The following is a 13,245-nucleotide window of genomic DNA, read 5'->3' as shown; positions in this document are numbered from 1 at the left end:
GTCTAAAATGTCAAACAATCAACTTGAGCTTTGAAACAGTTCGCAACACTTTTCTAGAGTGACATCTAGTGGTGTGTTTTAGTACTACCGCATTCACAGTGTTTCGAACACTTATAGCATTATTATTATATTATTATATTATCGGGTTCGAACCACATGTGCGATGTTTGCCAATAAAACAACTTTGCATTTTAGTTGTGTGTATCATTGATTCAACTGTGTTTCTACACTAAAATTCAAATAAATATATTTGATAAAAACAAGGATTTTGTTTTTTACATTAAAGGTTTTATTTCAAAATGTACCTAAATGTTCCATCTATGGAAGGACGCAGTATACTTTCTTCAACGTATGTGTGTTTTTATTCCCTTACATTGGAAAAGCAGCTACATCCGAGGACAGCTGTTGACACAAAAACGAATCGCCAATGACTACAACAATGTGACATGTGATGAGACTTTACAGAGTCATAGGCTTGAAACAAGACTCTGTTCTGCCCTCAACGAACTCGGGTTTGAGACCACCGCCCCCTAGTGAAACACCCATGAAACAACAGCAGTTCAGGAACCGTCTGCGTCACGCGACAAGCTATCTACGTCACGTGATCAGCGCTTTGATCAACGTTTCAAAGCAGTGTTTCTTTAGAGTCATGGGTTTGAGACCACGTTTGAGACAGACTCTGTTCTATGGTTCGTTTAAAGCCCTCAATAAAGTCAGGTTTGAGACCAGCGCCCTCTAGTGAAACACCCGCGAAACAAGTCACGTGATCCGCGCTCAGACCCACTTTTCCAGGCAGTGTTTCAATACGGCATCACTACTGAAAAGTGAAAACAAACTTATTAAGTCACAACTGAAGAAAACATCAGTAGTTTATTATGGCAAATTATCCAAGAGTAAGTATGTTTGTATTGCTGCTTGAATAGCATTTGAATGTTCGATTTAAAACTTTAACTATCCTAAACAGTGGTTATTTTTTTTGTCGAGCTCGAGAACAAACACATTCAATGGGACAAACGCATAAACGACACAGACTCTAGAGCTGCACTGCGATTGGGAATTCCTTTAAATGTCTCGTTTCCAGTTATTAATCGAGTGCCTTCTGTTTTCCCCCTCATAACAGGCCCCAGAACCCAAAAGGGAGCAGTTTCGCAGATATTTGGAGAAAGGTGGTGTGATTGACTGTCTCACCAGTGGTAAAGACTCCATTTGTTCAACAATTACACTTTATTGAAATAAAAGATATGATATTGTGTCTTTTTTGTTTGCAGTTTTGGTGTGTCTTTATGAACAAGAAGAAAAGCCTAACAATGCTTTGGAGTATCCTTCCCTACATGCTTTAATGTTTAACTAGATGAAGTACATAATACACTCATGTAAGATGTGTTTAGTTACATATAGACGTGTTTTGTCCTTAACAAACATGACAGATTTGTAAAGCAGCACCTGGTGCCCCACATGTCTGACTCTGACCATGACACTCTGCAGCAGGAGCTGTCAGACCTGAGGGAGAAGTGTACTAACCTCACTGAGGAAAACAAGGAGCTAAGGACAAAGGTGAGCATCTGTCCTTATTTGAGCCAATCAAATGTTTTACATGAAATCCTTAATGTTCTTTTCTTTATAGTTGCATCATTATGAACCCTATTCTGAAAATGGCGTGTGAACACTCTTCACTCATTTCAAATGTATAGTATATTTTACTCTAATCTATTCTGTACATGGCTACGTAAAGTATTTTGTACTGTCCACATAAAGAACTTGTGCGCTTTATAACTCATTTGGCACTTTGTTTGTAGGTGACAAAGTCACCTTGTGATTTTGATACACCTGTTTTCTGTGTGAAAATGTGACATATTTTGAAAAATAAAAGAAAGAACACCTGTTTGAATTATTTTAAAATTAATTTTCAGAGGCTCTTAACTGTTCTATGCATCTAATTAGGCTTAACATTAACGTCTGACATGTATCCCAGTGACATTCCAAAACATTTTTATTAGAAAAACTATACATATGTTTGATGAAAAGTGTTTTTCCTGTTAAAACCTCTGTAAATGAACAGAAGAGATGCAGATGCTGTCTTCAGATCTGCAGGTCTGGTGCCCGTCTGCTGCTTGAAGTACTTGACATGGAGACCTTACAGCTGGAGGAGGGTGGTCTGGAGTGGTGGTGTGAGCAGGAGCTGGACGCTGAGGTAGACTGTGGACTCTGGGACTTCTCCTGTTGTGTTGAGCATATCTGAGGAGATGTGTGCCGACTATTGGTCTTGGCTCCACCAAATGAGTCTGTGTCCGAGCTTCTTCCCTCCAACACTGTGGAGAATTTAAAAGAACCGTGTGCTCGGACAGGCCTCCGCACAGCACTCACAGGCAGTGTGGGGTACGAGGATGAGTGAGCCTCTGGGAGTTTAGCTTCAGGGCTAGTGCTCTCACTGCTGTCATTGTCTTTGACATGTTCTACTTGGAGGATGTCTTCTGCCTCCTGTTGTTTTGGAGTTGCCAGAAAGTCGTAGCATGCAGTAAAAGGCTCAGTTGCAGTGGTAATACACTCACACTCGTGAGAGCTGTGCGCAGAGGATTTAGAGCAGGCTTTTTGTTGTAGGGGAAGTAAGGCTGACGGTTTCATAAGGTTAGGGTATGTAATGGTGTCGTGGACTCCCTCCAGGAGGTTGTAATCACTTGGAGCTGAAACAATTGTTGCCTTTCGAGCAGAGCTGGTGTACATTTGTATCACAGATTCCTTTTTACCTGTGCTGGAAAAATAGTCTTCAAGTTCATCTGAGGCTGAACCAGGGTAGAATTCTAAAAGGACCCTCTTGATCTTTTTGTAGCCTAAATGCATTATTTCTAGAATATTCAGTGAAAGTGAAATACCTGCAATGCACTGCATGAAAACCATAAAGACGCTTTTCTCGGTGGGCCTGGAGACATAGCAGTCCACAGCATTGGGACATGGGAGCCGCTGACATTTAAACAGGGGGTGGAGGTGAAAACCATACAAGAGGTACTGGCCTGTCATAAAGAGCACCTCCACCACAGAGCGAGTGACGATGTGGGTCACATATGTGCGCAGCAGAGAACCCCTCAGAGGAGCTTTGTTCAGCCTGCTGTGGTCCACCTGCTTCATCTCCCGCTCAATTCTCTTCCTGGTGTCCACCGACTCCACGTCCACTAACTCCAGCTCTCTCTTTAAAAGGGCCTTCTTCTTCTGTCGCTCTTTCTCTAGCGCCCGCAGCCTGTACAGAGCATGGCCCATGTAAACTAAAGAGGGCGAAGATACAAAAATGACTTGCAGCACCCAGTAACGGATGAGGGAGATGGGAAAGGCGCGGTCGTAGCACACATTCCTGCACCCCGGCTGCTCAGTGTTGCATATGAAGTCGGTCTGCTCATCGTTCCACACGTCCTCCGCTGCCACCCCCAGGACAAGCATACGGAAGATGAAAAGGATGGTGAGCCAGATCTTGCCTACCATAGTGGAATGGATATGCACCTCCTCCAAAATCCCCCCCAGGATGTTCCAGTCTCCCATCTTCACTCTGCCATTTTGACTGAAAGGAACAGCAAACAAAATATTGAAGAAACAATATCAGAGTAAACCAAATAACCAGCAATCATTTGATATAAGATTCAACAGTAGGTCCACCTTATGCCAGCACCAAGTAAACACTCTACAATGCTAAAATTCAAACTCTAGTCACATTTTGTCTGTCATTGAAGAAGTTAAGAGGACTTTCACCTTGCAGCAGCGTGGATGGACTGCCGATGATTACTTAAATCTCCTAGGGTCATGCAGTCCGGATGTGCTCACCAAAAAAGTTAGACAAATCGTTAGCGGCGTCCACATTGGTTCACTCTCATCGCCCAAACTTTGCCAGCCCCCACTGCTCCGAGCTGCCTGAAAGTAAGGCACCAACTGAGCGGCCGACGAAAGGATGCCAACTGTGCTGTGTCCAGGGAAAGTCAATACTGTTCTGTAGCACTGCATTCAGAACACAGATGTAGAGATGAAGTAAAGAGACATACTTTTTATGTGTACATGTTTTACTTGTTTTGTTCAAATTCATCAAGTTTTCATATTTTTATTCCTTTCATTCTTATAAAGACACAAGTTTTCAATGTGTATATAGTTTATAAACTAAAGTGATTTGTACATTTTAGCACTCTTTTAGTTTAATGTTGTGTGTTTAGGCGTAAGAAACTATATCCATGATTACTAGGTTAATATTTATGCAATACAAATCATTGTAGTTCCCAGTTAGAAGTACACAAGCTCAGGCAAAGTGAAGTCAATACTTTGTTGTTATAGGGAAACTCAATAGCTCATCCTATTCAATTTCGTACCTCACTGAGTAATTATCACTTGTTGACTTCATTTATTACATTTAGAAGAAATCTTTCAGCCACACACGATTAAAGTGGCGTGCTAAGATAAACACCAGTATCCAGCTGATGATGGTTGTCAATTACAACAACTATGGTCAATTTAGGAAAATATGATTTGTAACATTGTCTTGTAAAGACACCTACATTGTAAAGACAATGTAGGTGTGTTTTTATGTATTTTTTCATTTTATTGGCATTTTATTTGAATTGCCTGTGTTTAATCTGTATTTTGTTTTTAATTGGATACTCACAAAAAGAGTTTCTCTCATTGGGTTTTTCCTGTGTAAATAAATGATAAAGACATTACATGATTTACAGTGCAAAAAGGTAACACACTGCAGACGTTGACAGACATTATTTTTACATTCTGTAAAATATGTTTGATTGAGAATGTGTATAGTAATTGAATATTGACAGGCTACGTAATATTGATTGACTTAGTTCAGGAGAGACGTGACGTTCTACTGCAGCTGGAAAACACACTACAATCCACCAGTGAGACTGGTCCATTTACATTAGAAGTCCAAAAATAGCTTAAGAGTAAATAAATAGTTCAAGGTTGTGCAAAATTGCCATATATTATAAGTTTTGATGTACACAAACAAGCAACAACAAAAACACACAATCTCTGAACCTTTTGTATTAAAAAGGTTTAGCGGTAGTTGTAATCCCTGAACAGGTCTATAAAACTGCACCAGTGTTTTAAGTTTCACGTGATGAGGTGTATGTAGTTTGTATGTGGAAACAATCATGGCAGGCACAGGTATTTAAGGTATTTTCCACCAAAAGGTCTTCCGTAATTAGTGCAGTGCTTTCAACAGAAAGAAGAAACAAATCATCAGGCCAGGGAAGAAAAGTGACATTCCAGCATAAAGAGTAGGAGTACACTGAGAGCAACTGTATAGAAAAAAACATTTTCGCATTACAATCTTGCATTATTTAATTCTAATAAAACTCAAGTAAAAAAGTCAAAATTCTTTAACAACATGTACAAAAAGTAGACGTGTATAAAACATGAGTTGGTTTATAATATTTTAACAACAGTTCATGAAAGCATGTACTACATACTTTAAAACGTGTAATACTATACAAAAACACCAGGAGGCACTAAACTGGTCCTAAAATAAGTTTAAGAGGGTATATTTGATATTTTAGTAGCTACTTTATGGAGTATGCTGACAAGTTTGTCATAATATACCTGAGTGTGTGATCAAAGCTTTAGTGTTCGGCACTTAATGTACAGTTTTTTTCCTTGTTTGTATTTATGTTGCTGGGGACAGGAAGATATTGAAGAGCACAGCGAAGAGCAGGAAAACCAAGAACCCCACTATGCAGATCCAAAAACGAGGGTCTTTGAGCAGTTTCTCATTGTAGTCACTGAAGAAGACATAGCCAATAGTCATGCCGGCTACAATCCCTCCAAAATGAGCCACAAAGGACACCTGTGAAGGGAAGGAGCGGTCACGTTTGGTTAAACATTAGCCTGCAGGCAGATAAGATAACTTAATTGACCATAGTGACATGTGACCTCAGCTCAAAAACCTGATAGGCAAGTTTACCACAGAAATAAGCACATGTGGTTTGTATTCAGTCCCTCAGACAAACAGATCTAAAAATGGAGGATGATTCCAGCATGAGGTAAAACCACAGAGGCGTGTTGCATTGAGAGCATGTAAGGACCATATTTGTCATTACTACATGCCCATAATAGAAATATCACTAAAATACTTTATCCAAACCACTATAGGATATCACTCCATCTCTGTCTTGATTGTGATCAAGAGGTAATGAGTTGACAATTCTACAGGGTAAAAAAGCTCACCCTCAATCCTTGTTCCTCGCTGACAAATCGTCTGTAGAAAGCAAATCCAAAATCTGTGCCCACTGCAAAGACAAATCATCATGGTTTAAAATGGTGCAATGAATTTTTTTTAGAATCCAAAAGGAGACTTACCAATAATTACAATAGCAAGGATACGAAACACGCCGACCAGTGGTATCATCTCTCGAAAGTTCTGTTCAGTAAGATCATATTAGAAAACATGCATTTGGTAAATATACTTCCATTACTCAAACTTACCACAACTGCGTTCATAAAATAGCCTCCCATTAGGGCATAAACTCCCCCAGAGGCCCCCACCAAGGCACTGAGAGGGTCAAATATGGAGCTGGCCAAAGAACCTGGGGGCAAACACACACATACAAAGGGTACATGTCATGACAGTTCATCTAATCTTACATTAGGTTTATACAGATTAGTACTCACCTGCAATGACCCCGGAGAGGTACACCATCCCCACCTCAAATCCTTTGTGGACCAGTTCCAGAGGGATTCCCAGTAACAGCTGCATCAACAGGTTTCCCACAATGTGCTCCACTCTTAAGAAAAAACACAAGGGTCTAACTACCACTATAGTTTTCTTTGTTCAGTCAAAAATCAAAGCTACGCAGAGAACTACAAAAGGTGCAGTGCCACAACAGCTCTAGTAGTAAATAAAAGCCACACCACCTTCACAAATACTGTAGAGAACAGCAATGACAAAGTATAGTTGCTTCTAAGGAGTGTTGGGAATAGGAAATTTGAAATATGAAATTTCCCCATGTGGGACAATAAAGGAATATCTTATCTTATCTTAAAATGCCTGACATATTGTTTTTATTCTACAATAACTTAAAAATCCTCTTTAAGTAATATACATATCCAACACAAACTGATAATTGTTTCATTGTAACCATGTGGTCTTGTGCTACTGACAGAGTCTCAAACTATTCAGGAAAATCTTTGTCATTTCAGTATAAATACTTTTCCAAATGAGATTTTTGTTATTTTTTTAGTATCAAGTGGTGTTTAGTATATGTTTGTGTATTTTCTTTAGTATCCCAGTTCAAGTGCATGTATTAAGAGTAGACAGTGGAAATTTTAAAGATGTGTTTTCACAAATGTAATTTATCTTTATTAAAGTATACACCTGACAGCATTATATTTTGTACAGCTGCACATGTTGACCTATTATGTTTTTTCATAAACAAGTCGGCATTAGGGTAGTTTTTGCCATCATTATTCAATATTTCTACCAAAAAACAAGCAAAACAAACTAATCCACAAAGCCCAGGGCGATTAGAACATGCTAAGTGAAGCCACACGTGAGTCAGACCGCTGTACACACTATGCTTAGGTTACATTGACGTTTACTGAGGGGATTTGGTCCGGACCACTCTCTGATGTGCCCAAACCGCTCTTACCCCGCGTGGACAAACATGTAGGAGATGAAGCGCCACGCCTCCTCTCTGCGCTCCGGCTTGTACGTCAGAGGGCTGTTCCAGATGCCTTCGTCCAGGGTGACCCACTGCTTCTGAGGCTTCCACACGGCGTAGTAGATAAACACTGCCAACTGAGAAACACAATGAGACAACATTTGATTATTAGGAAGAATACTGACAGCAATTCTTAGTATGATATTCAGTTATACAGCACTGTTATTTGTTGGAATAAAACAAACTAGTGGAATTGGGTCAAAGAAGAAACATGTGGCAGATGAACCAGTTGGGGAAGCGCCATCAGAGGAGCAGTCTGCACCAGGAGCAGAGCGTCGCGTGCAGCCCCAGCACACAGACACAGGGCCCAGAGGAGAAATGAGGTAGAAGCACCAGACCTCCACCAGGGGCCCATGAGCTAGACCCGAGCAGCCACCGCTCCTGGTGCAGAGGCTCCACAGAGGAAACACTGGAGATGATCCTAAAAGTTATAAAGGATAAAACATGTAAAAACTAGATATAGGTGTAGAAGCTATAGTGGACTGGACCGGTCCAACACCCTAAACACCCAGAAGCACAGACACATATATTTAGAGTGGCACCAGCACAGTTAGTCTTGTGCATTTCCAGGGCATAAATGAATCCATTTGTGTTCACTGACATTAAATGCGAAGTTAATGGACTTCTGTCACTCACAAAGCAGCAGTCGTTTGACTATATGAATTTACATTATATTAGATCTCCAATGACCCTGATGCAACCACCTAAATTACAAGTAGAGATGTCACAACATGAAATGTTAGTGAGATGTTAGTGAGTTAAAAACATCACGATTAAACAAATGATCACGCTTATTGAGACGGTGACTAAACAATGGTGAAATCTTTAATTTTCTTTCATTCCCGTGGTCTAACATGTAGTAACATATTAACATACTTGGTAGAGCGGACAGATCAGGTCACTGACCCACAGGTTGGCAGTGCAATCACAGTTGCCTCAGGTTATGTCCTTGGGCAAGACACTTAACCTGCCTTGCCTCCAGTATCTGTGCACTCTGGTGTGTGAATGGGTGAGAGCTTTGAGTGCCTTGACGGTAGAAAAGCAATATATAAATGTGACCATTTGACCATTTGCTATTCCTCAAGTTTGTGGCCGGCTTTAGAAAACTGGTCTGTCCGAAAGACAAATATAAAAAAACAGCCAGATAAGTTCTTTACATTTAGGTTTATTTTTGGACTATAGATTGAACAAAGAAATCCTTAATTTTGCCTGTAAAATGGTCACGACTTACGAGTATATTGTGACCTGAATAATCACAATTATCGATTAACAGAATAATCTTGACATCCCTAATTACAAGTGTAAACCCATCTAACTTGTAGTGTTTTTCGATTACTGTTTAGGGCTTTCAGACATCTGCTAAATGTCTAAATGTATGTCTTAATCAACTATTTGTCCTACTATGAGTCAGTATTGTCTTATACCCTTTCATATTGTGGTTGATGGCATCTTTGTTTATTGAAAACACATGGAGTACAACATCTCAAACAAATGGAAACTCCCATACAGTATGTCACAATACACCACAAATACCATCGAGGCAATTCTGCAATTAAGCAAACAATGTAGTCGAAGTACACCGCTACTACAATATTCTTCCCTATCTCATATTCATGAGAAACGCGGTAACCTACTTTTCACATGACCACCTGCTGACTGTCCACATTCCTTTAAATGTGGATGTTTTTGTAACTGTGGTATGGATCCTGTAAAGGGCCTAGAGTATCTTGAAAGGCACTATACAAATTTAAGTTGTTATTTCTTTTTTAAACGGTTGTGTTTATAGCAAAGAAAAGCAAGTGGCTTATAAAATACAAAAGTAAATACTATAATAACGAGTCAATGTATTCATTCTTATAGCCTTAGTTGTGGAATGAATGAAAACTCTTTCCTAACATTGGTAGAGACTAAATACTACTACAGATTATTAACAGAAAGCCCATAGTTCTTATCATTGTTCATTGTGTCGCCTTCAAAATCAACAGTGTTTAAAACCAGACATAACAAAAATAACACTCTTTTCCCCTCGTCTATACATTTGCTCCACTTAATGAGCACAGCAAATCAATAAAGTAATTACTGTACATCCAACAAACTAAATATAGGCTATGTGTGGCATGAATAGCCCACACAATCCATAGTGCGCGTGATATTACCTCTGCTATACTGATGAGGATGATGAAGATGGGGGGTGGGCAGCAGTTGGCCCGCTGCAGATACACGTCACGGCTTTTTTCTGGGAGGAAAAATCTGGACACAGCACGCTGGAACTTCTCGCAGCATCCAAGCTTCCTCCCCTTGTCCCGCTCGTCCTCCTCGATGCTGAAGCGTACGCCGTCTCTGTCCACGGGGAAAGGCTCTAGGGTCTCAGGGTCTTGGTCCATCTCTGCTGTAAGGCTAACGACAGGGGCAAAGAGTGTGAGAGGGCCACAGAGGCAGACGTGTGCGAGGGCCACAGAGGCAGACGTGTGCGAGGGCCACAGAGGCAGACGTGTGCGAGGGCCACAGAGGCAGACGTGTGCGAGGGCCACAGAGGCAGACGTGTGCGAGGGCCACAGAGGCAGACGTGTGAGAGGGCCACAGAGGCAGACGTGTGCGAGGGCCACAGAGGCAGACGTGTGCGAGGGCCACAGAGGCAGACGTGTGCGAGGGCCACAGAGGCAGACGTGTGCGAGGGCCACAGAGGCAGACGTGTGAGAGGGCCACAGAGGCAGACGTGTGCGAGGGCCACAGAGGCAGACGTGTGCGAGGGCCACAGAGGCAGACGTGTGCGAGGGCCACAGAGGCAGACGTGTGCGAGGGCCACAGAGGCAGACGTGTGCGAGGGCCACAGAGGCAGACGTGTGCGAGGGCCACAGAGGCAGTTGTGTGCGAGGGCCACAGAGGCAGATGTGTGCGAGGGCAATAGAGGCAGACGTGTGCGAGGGCCACAGAGGCAGACGTGTGCGAGGGCCACAGAGGCAGACGTGTGCGAGGGCCACAGAGGCAGACGTGTGCGAGGGCCACAGAGGCAGACGTGTGCGAGGGCCACAGAGGCAGACGTGTGCGAGGGCCACAGAGGCAGACGTGTGCGAGGGCAATAGAGGCAGACGTGTGCGAGGGCCACAGAGGCAGACGTGTGCGAGGGCCACAGAGGCAGACGTGTGAGAGGGCCACAGAGGCAGACGTGTGCGAGGGCCACAGAGGCAGACGTGTGAGAGGGCCACAGAGGCAGACGTGTGCGAGGGCCACAGAGGCAGACGTGTGCGAGGGCCACAGAGGCAGACGTGTGAGAGGGCCACAGAGGCAGACGTGTGAGAGGGCCACAGAGGCAGACGTGTGCGAGGGCCACAGAGGCAGACGTGTGCGAGGGCCACAGAGGCAGACGTGTGCGAGGGCCACAGAGGCAGACGTGTGCGAGGGCCACAGAGGCAGTTGTGTGCGAGGGCCACAGAGGCAGATGTGTGCGAGGGCAATAGAGGCAGACGTGTGCGAGGGCCACAGAGGCAGACGTGTGCGAGGGCCACAGAGGCAGACGTGTGCGAGGGCCACAGAGGCAGTTGTGTGCGAGGGCCACAGAGGCAGATGTGTGCGAGGGCAATAGAGGCAGACGTGTGCGAGGGCCACAGAGGCAGACGTGTGCGAGGGCCACAGAGGCAGACGTGTGCGAGGGCCACAGAGGCAGACGTGTGCGAGGGCAATAGAGGCAGACGTGTGCGAGGGCCACAGAGGCAGACGTGTGCGAGGGCCACAGAGGCAGACGTGTGCGAGGGCCACAGAGGCAGACGTGTGCGAGGGCCACAGAGGCAGACGTGTGCGAGGGCCACAGAGGCAGATGTGTGCGAGGGCAATAGAGGCAGACGTGTGCGAGGGCCACAGAGGCAGACGTGTGCGAGGGCCACAGAGGCAGACGTGTGCGAGGGCCACAGAGGCAGACGTGTGCGAGGGCCACAGAGGCAGACGTGTGCGAGGGCCACAGAGGCAGACGTGTGCGAGGGCAATAGAGGCAGACGTGTGCGAGGGCCACAGAGCCAGACGTGTGCGAGGGCCACAGAGGCAGACGTGTGCGAGGGCCACAGAGGCAGACGTGTGCGAGGGCCACAGAGGAAGACGTGTGCGAGGGCCACAGAGGCAGACGTGTGCGAGGGCCACAGAGGCAGACGTGTGCGAGGGCCACAGAGGCAGACGTGTGCGAGGGCCACAGAGGCAGACGTGTGAGAGGGGCACAGATACGTGTGTGAGGGCCACAGAGGCAGACGTGTGCGAGGGCCACAGATACGTGTGTGAGGGCCACAGAGGCAGAATGACCCACTCCAACACGTAATGTGTGCACATTTCTCCAAATGTCTCGTCCCCCTTGGCACAGCTCTGCGCCCCAAACGGGTGCATCCCCCACTTTGAGAAGTTCTGGTCTAACAAGTTTGTGACCAGCTTTACAAAACTTTCTGAAAGACAAAATAAAGTTAAATGTGCCTAAAACAGCCAGATGGGATATATATTGAAGAAAGAAATCTTAAGTTTGCTTCTAAAATTGTCACAATTATCTTTTTAGGTTCTAATGATTATTTTGTATCTGAATAATCATGACATCCCTAATTGGTACAAGGGACCAAAATAAGTCACCTTACATGTAACAAATGTATTATCATAAGCTTATAATTTCTTATTTAGACCTAGTTTTATAAATTTTACTCTGAACCACAGCTTCAAATAAACCCTTACAGACTTTTGCAATGTGTGAGCTCCACTGGAAGAATCGCAACGACTTGAACGACTGAATATAGAGAATTAGAAATGTTTTATAATAAGCTTTGTTGACATATATGAACTATGCAAATAGGCAAGCTTCAGCATCCGCTCAAAACTGACATGTCGTTTCCTGCGTGACTGCGTTAAAGTGAGTATAAGTCGTTCCATTTGGCCACAGGAGGGTCGCCAAACAATTGCTGCTTAGAAACACTCTGGTTTAATAATAAAAAGTAGCCCACAAGATAATTTAATTCCACCAACACGCACCTAATGTGAAATGAGGACTGGCTTTACTCACAGAAAACTCCAAGAAGAAAGGCTGCAGAGACGCGTCTGAACAAAAGCGCGATATCAATTGGACAAACCGGTTTCCAGGTTTTCTTGGAGGAAATATATTGGGTAGAAGGTACTAGAAGACTATTCCTCCATTTTGGCAACACGTTCGCGGAGTCCTTTCCGCAAAACCAGTGTCCCAAAGCTCGCTGTAAAAATGCACTGGGAGATAATTATAGCCGTTCCATTGCTTTTGTGTGTACAACAAACTTCCTTCCTCCATCCAAATGAGCCCGTGATGCCTGTCCTGGCCCAGTCTCTGCCCTGCAAACGTCTCAACCCGTCTCCAAATGCGCCCTGAATGCTGAGCGCCTACCTGCGTCCCGGGGCCACACCTGAACCTGACGTCACACCTGAACCTGACGTCACACACATACACACGGGGGGCTTTCTCGACAGGCTGGATTTAGTATCACCTGTTTCAAGCTGCCAAGAGCCCCCCTTCCCCGTTTTCAGGAGAAACTCTTGTGAATGAAGGTTTTTAATT

At 44.0% G+C, this 13,245-nt stretch overlaps 3 protein-coding genes across 3 annotated transcripts; 1 reads left to right on the top strand and 2 right to left on the bottom strand.

The window, feature by feature from the left end:
- The first annotated feature begins 809 nt into the window (after window positions 1-809).
- Window positions 810-1,777, top strand: LOC140374100 (c-Myc-binding protein-like). Its single transcript, XM_072460884.1, has 5 exons — window positions 810-893; window positions 1,121-1,193; window positions 1,269-1,317; window positions 1,428-1,554; window positions 1,625-1,777. Exons 1-5 carry the CDS (start codon window positions 876-878, stop codon window positions 1,661-1,663), a joined length of 306 nt encoding a protein of 101 aa, XP_072316985.1. The 5' UTR covers window positions 810-875; the 3' UTR covers window positions 1,664-1,777.
- A 257-nt stretch (window positions 1,778-2,034) lies between these two features.
- On the bottom strand, window positions 2,035-3,578 carry gja9a (gap junction protein alpha 9a). The gene has a single exon (XM_072461155.1). It carries the CDS (start codon window positions 3,526-3,528, stop codon window positions 2,080-2,082), a length of 1,449 nt encoding a protein of 482 aa, XP_072317256.1. The 5' UTR covers window positions 3,529-3,578; the 3' UTR covers window positions 2,035-2,079.
- A 2,059-nt stretch (window positions 3,579-5,637) lies between these two features.
- On the bottom strand, window positions 5,638-13,064 carry rhbdl2 (rhomboid, veinlet-like 2 (Drosophila)). The gene is made up of 8 exons (XM_072460122.1): window positions 12,724-13,064; window positions 9,854-10,094; window positions 7,626-7,774; window positions 6,649-6,761; window positions 6,463-6,563; window positions 6,337-6,397; window positions 6,205-6,266; window positions 5,638-5,824 (listed from the first exon to the last, which is right to left on the bottom strand). Exons 2-8 carry the CDS (start codon window positions 10,079-10,081, stop codon window positions 5,645-5,647), a joined length of 894 nt encoding a protein of 297 aa, XP_072316223.1. The 5' UTR covers window positions 10,082-10,094; window positions 12,724-13,064; the 3' UTR covers window positions 5,638-5,644.
- Between the last annotated feature and the right edge of the window lie 181 nt (window positions 13,065-13,245).

The sequence above is a fragment of the Eucyclogobius newberryi genome, unplaced genomic scaffold (genome assembly GCF_026437365.1).
Source record: "Eucyclogobius newberryi isolate DKJ021-1_F unplaced genomic scaffold, fEucNew1.0.hap1 SCAF_3, whole genome shotgun sequence".
Classification (NCBI taxonomy): domain Eukaryota; kingdom Metazoa; phylum Chordata; class Actinopteri; order Gobiiformes; family Gobiidae; genus Eucyclogobius; species Eucyclogobius newberryi.
The sequence above is the reverse complement of the archived record's forward strand: the minus strand, read 5'-3'. Positions and strand labels throughout refer to the sequence as shown.

Coding starts and splice junctions, on each gene's coding strand:
- rhbdl2 (XM_072460122.1), bottom strand. CDS start 10,081: ATGGACCAAGACCCTGAGACCCTAGAGCCTTTCCCCGTGGACAGAGAC. Junction 7,775..9,853: donor TCCTCATCAGTATAGCAGAG/GTAATATCACGC, acceptor TGTGTTTCTCAG/TTGGCAGTGTTTATCTACTA. Junction 6,398..6,462: donor ATTTTATGAACGCAGTTGTG/GTAAGTTTGAGT, acceptor CTTACTGAACAG/AACTTTCGAGAGATGATACC.
- LOC140374100 (XM_072460884.1), top strand. Junction 1,194..1,268: donor GATTGACTGTCTCACCAGTG/GTAAAGACTCCA, acceptor TTTTGTTTGCAG/TTTTGGTGTGTCTTTATGAA. Junction 1,318..1,427: donor AAGCCTAACAATGCTTTGGA/GTATCCTTCCCT, acceptor CAAACATGACAG/ATTTGTAAAGCAGCACCTGG.
- gja9a (XM_072461155.1), bottom strand. CDS start 3,528: ATGGGAGACTGGAACATCCTGGGGGGGATTTTGGAGGAGGTGCATATC.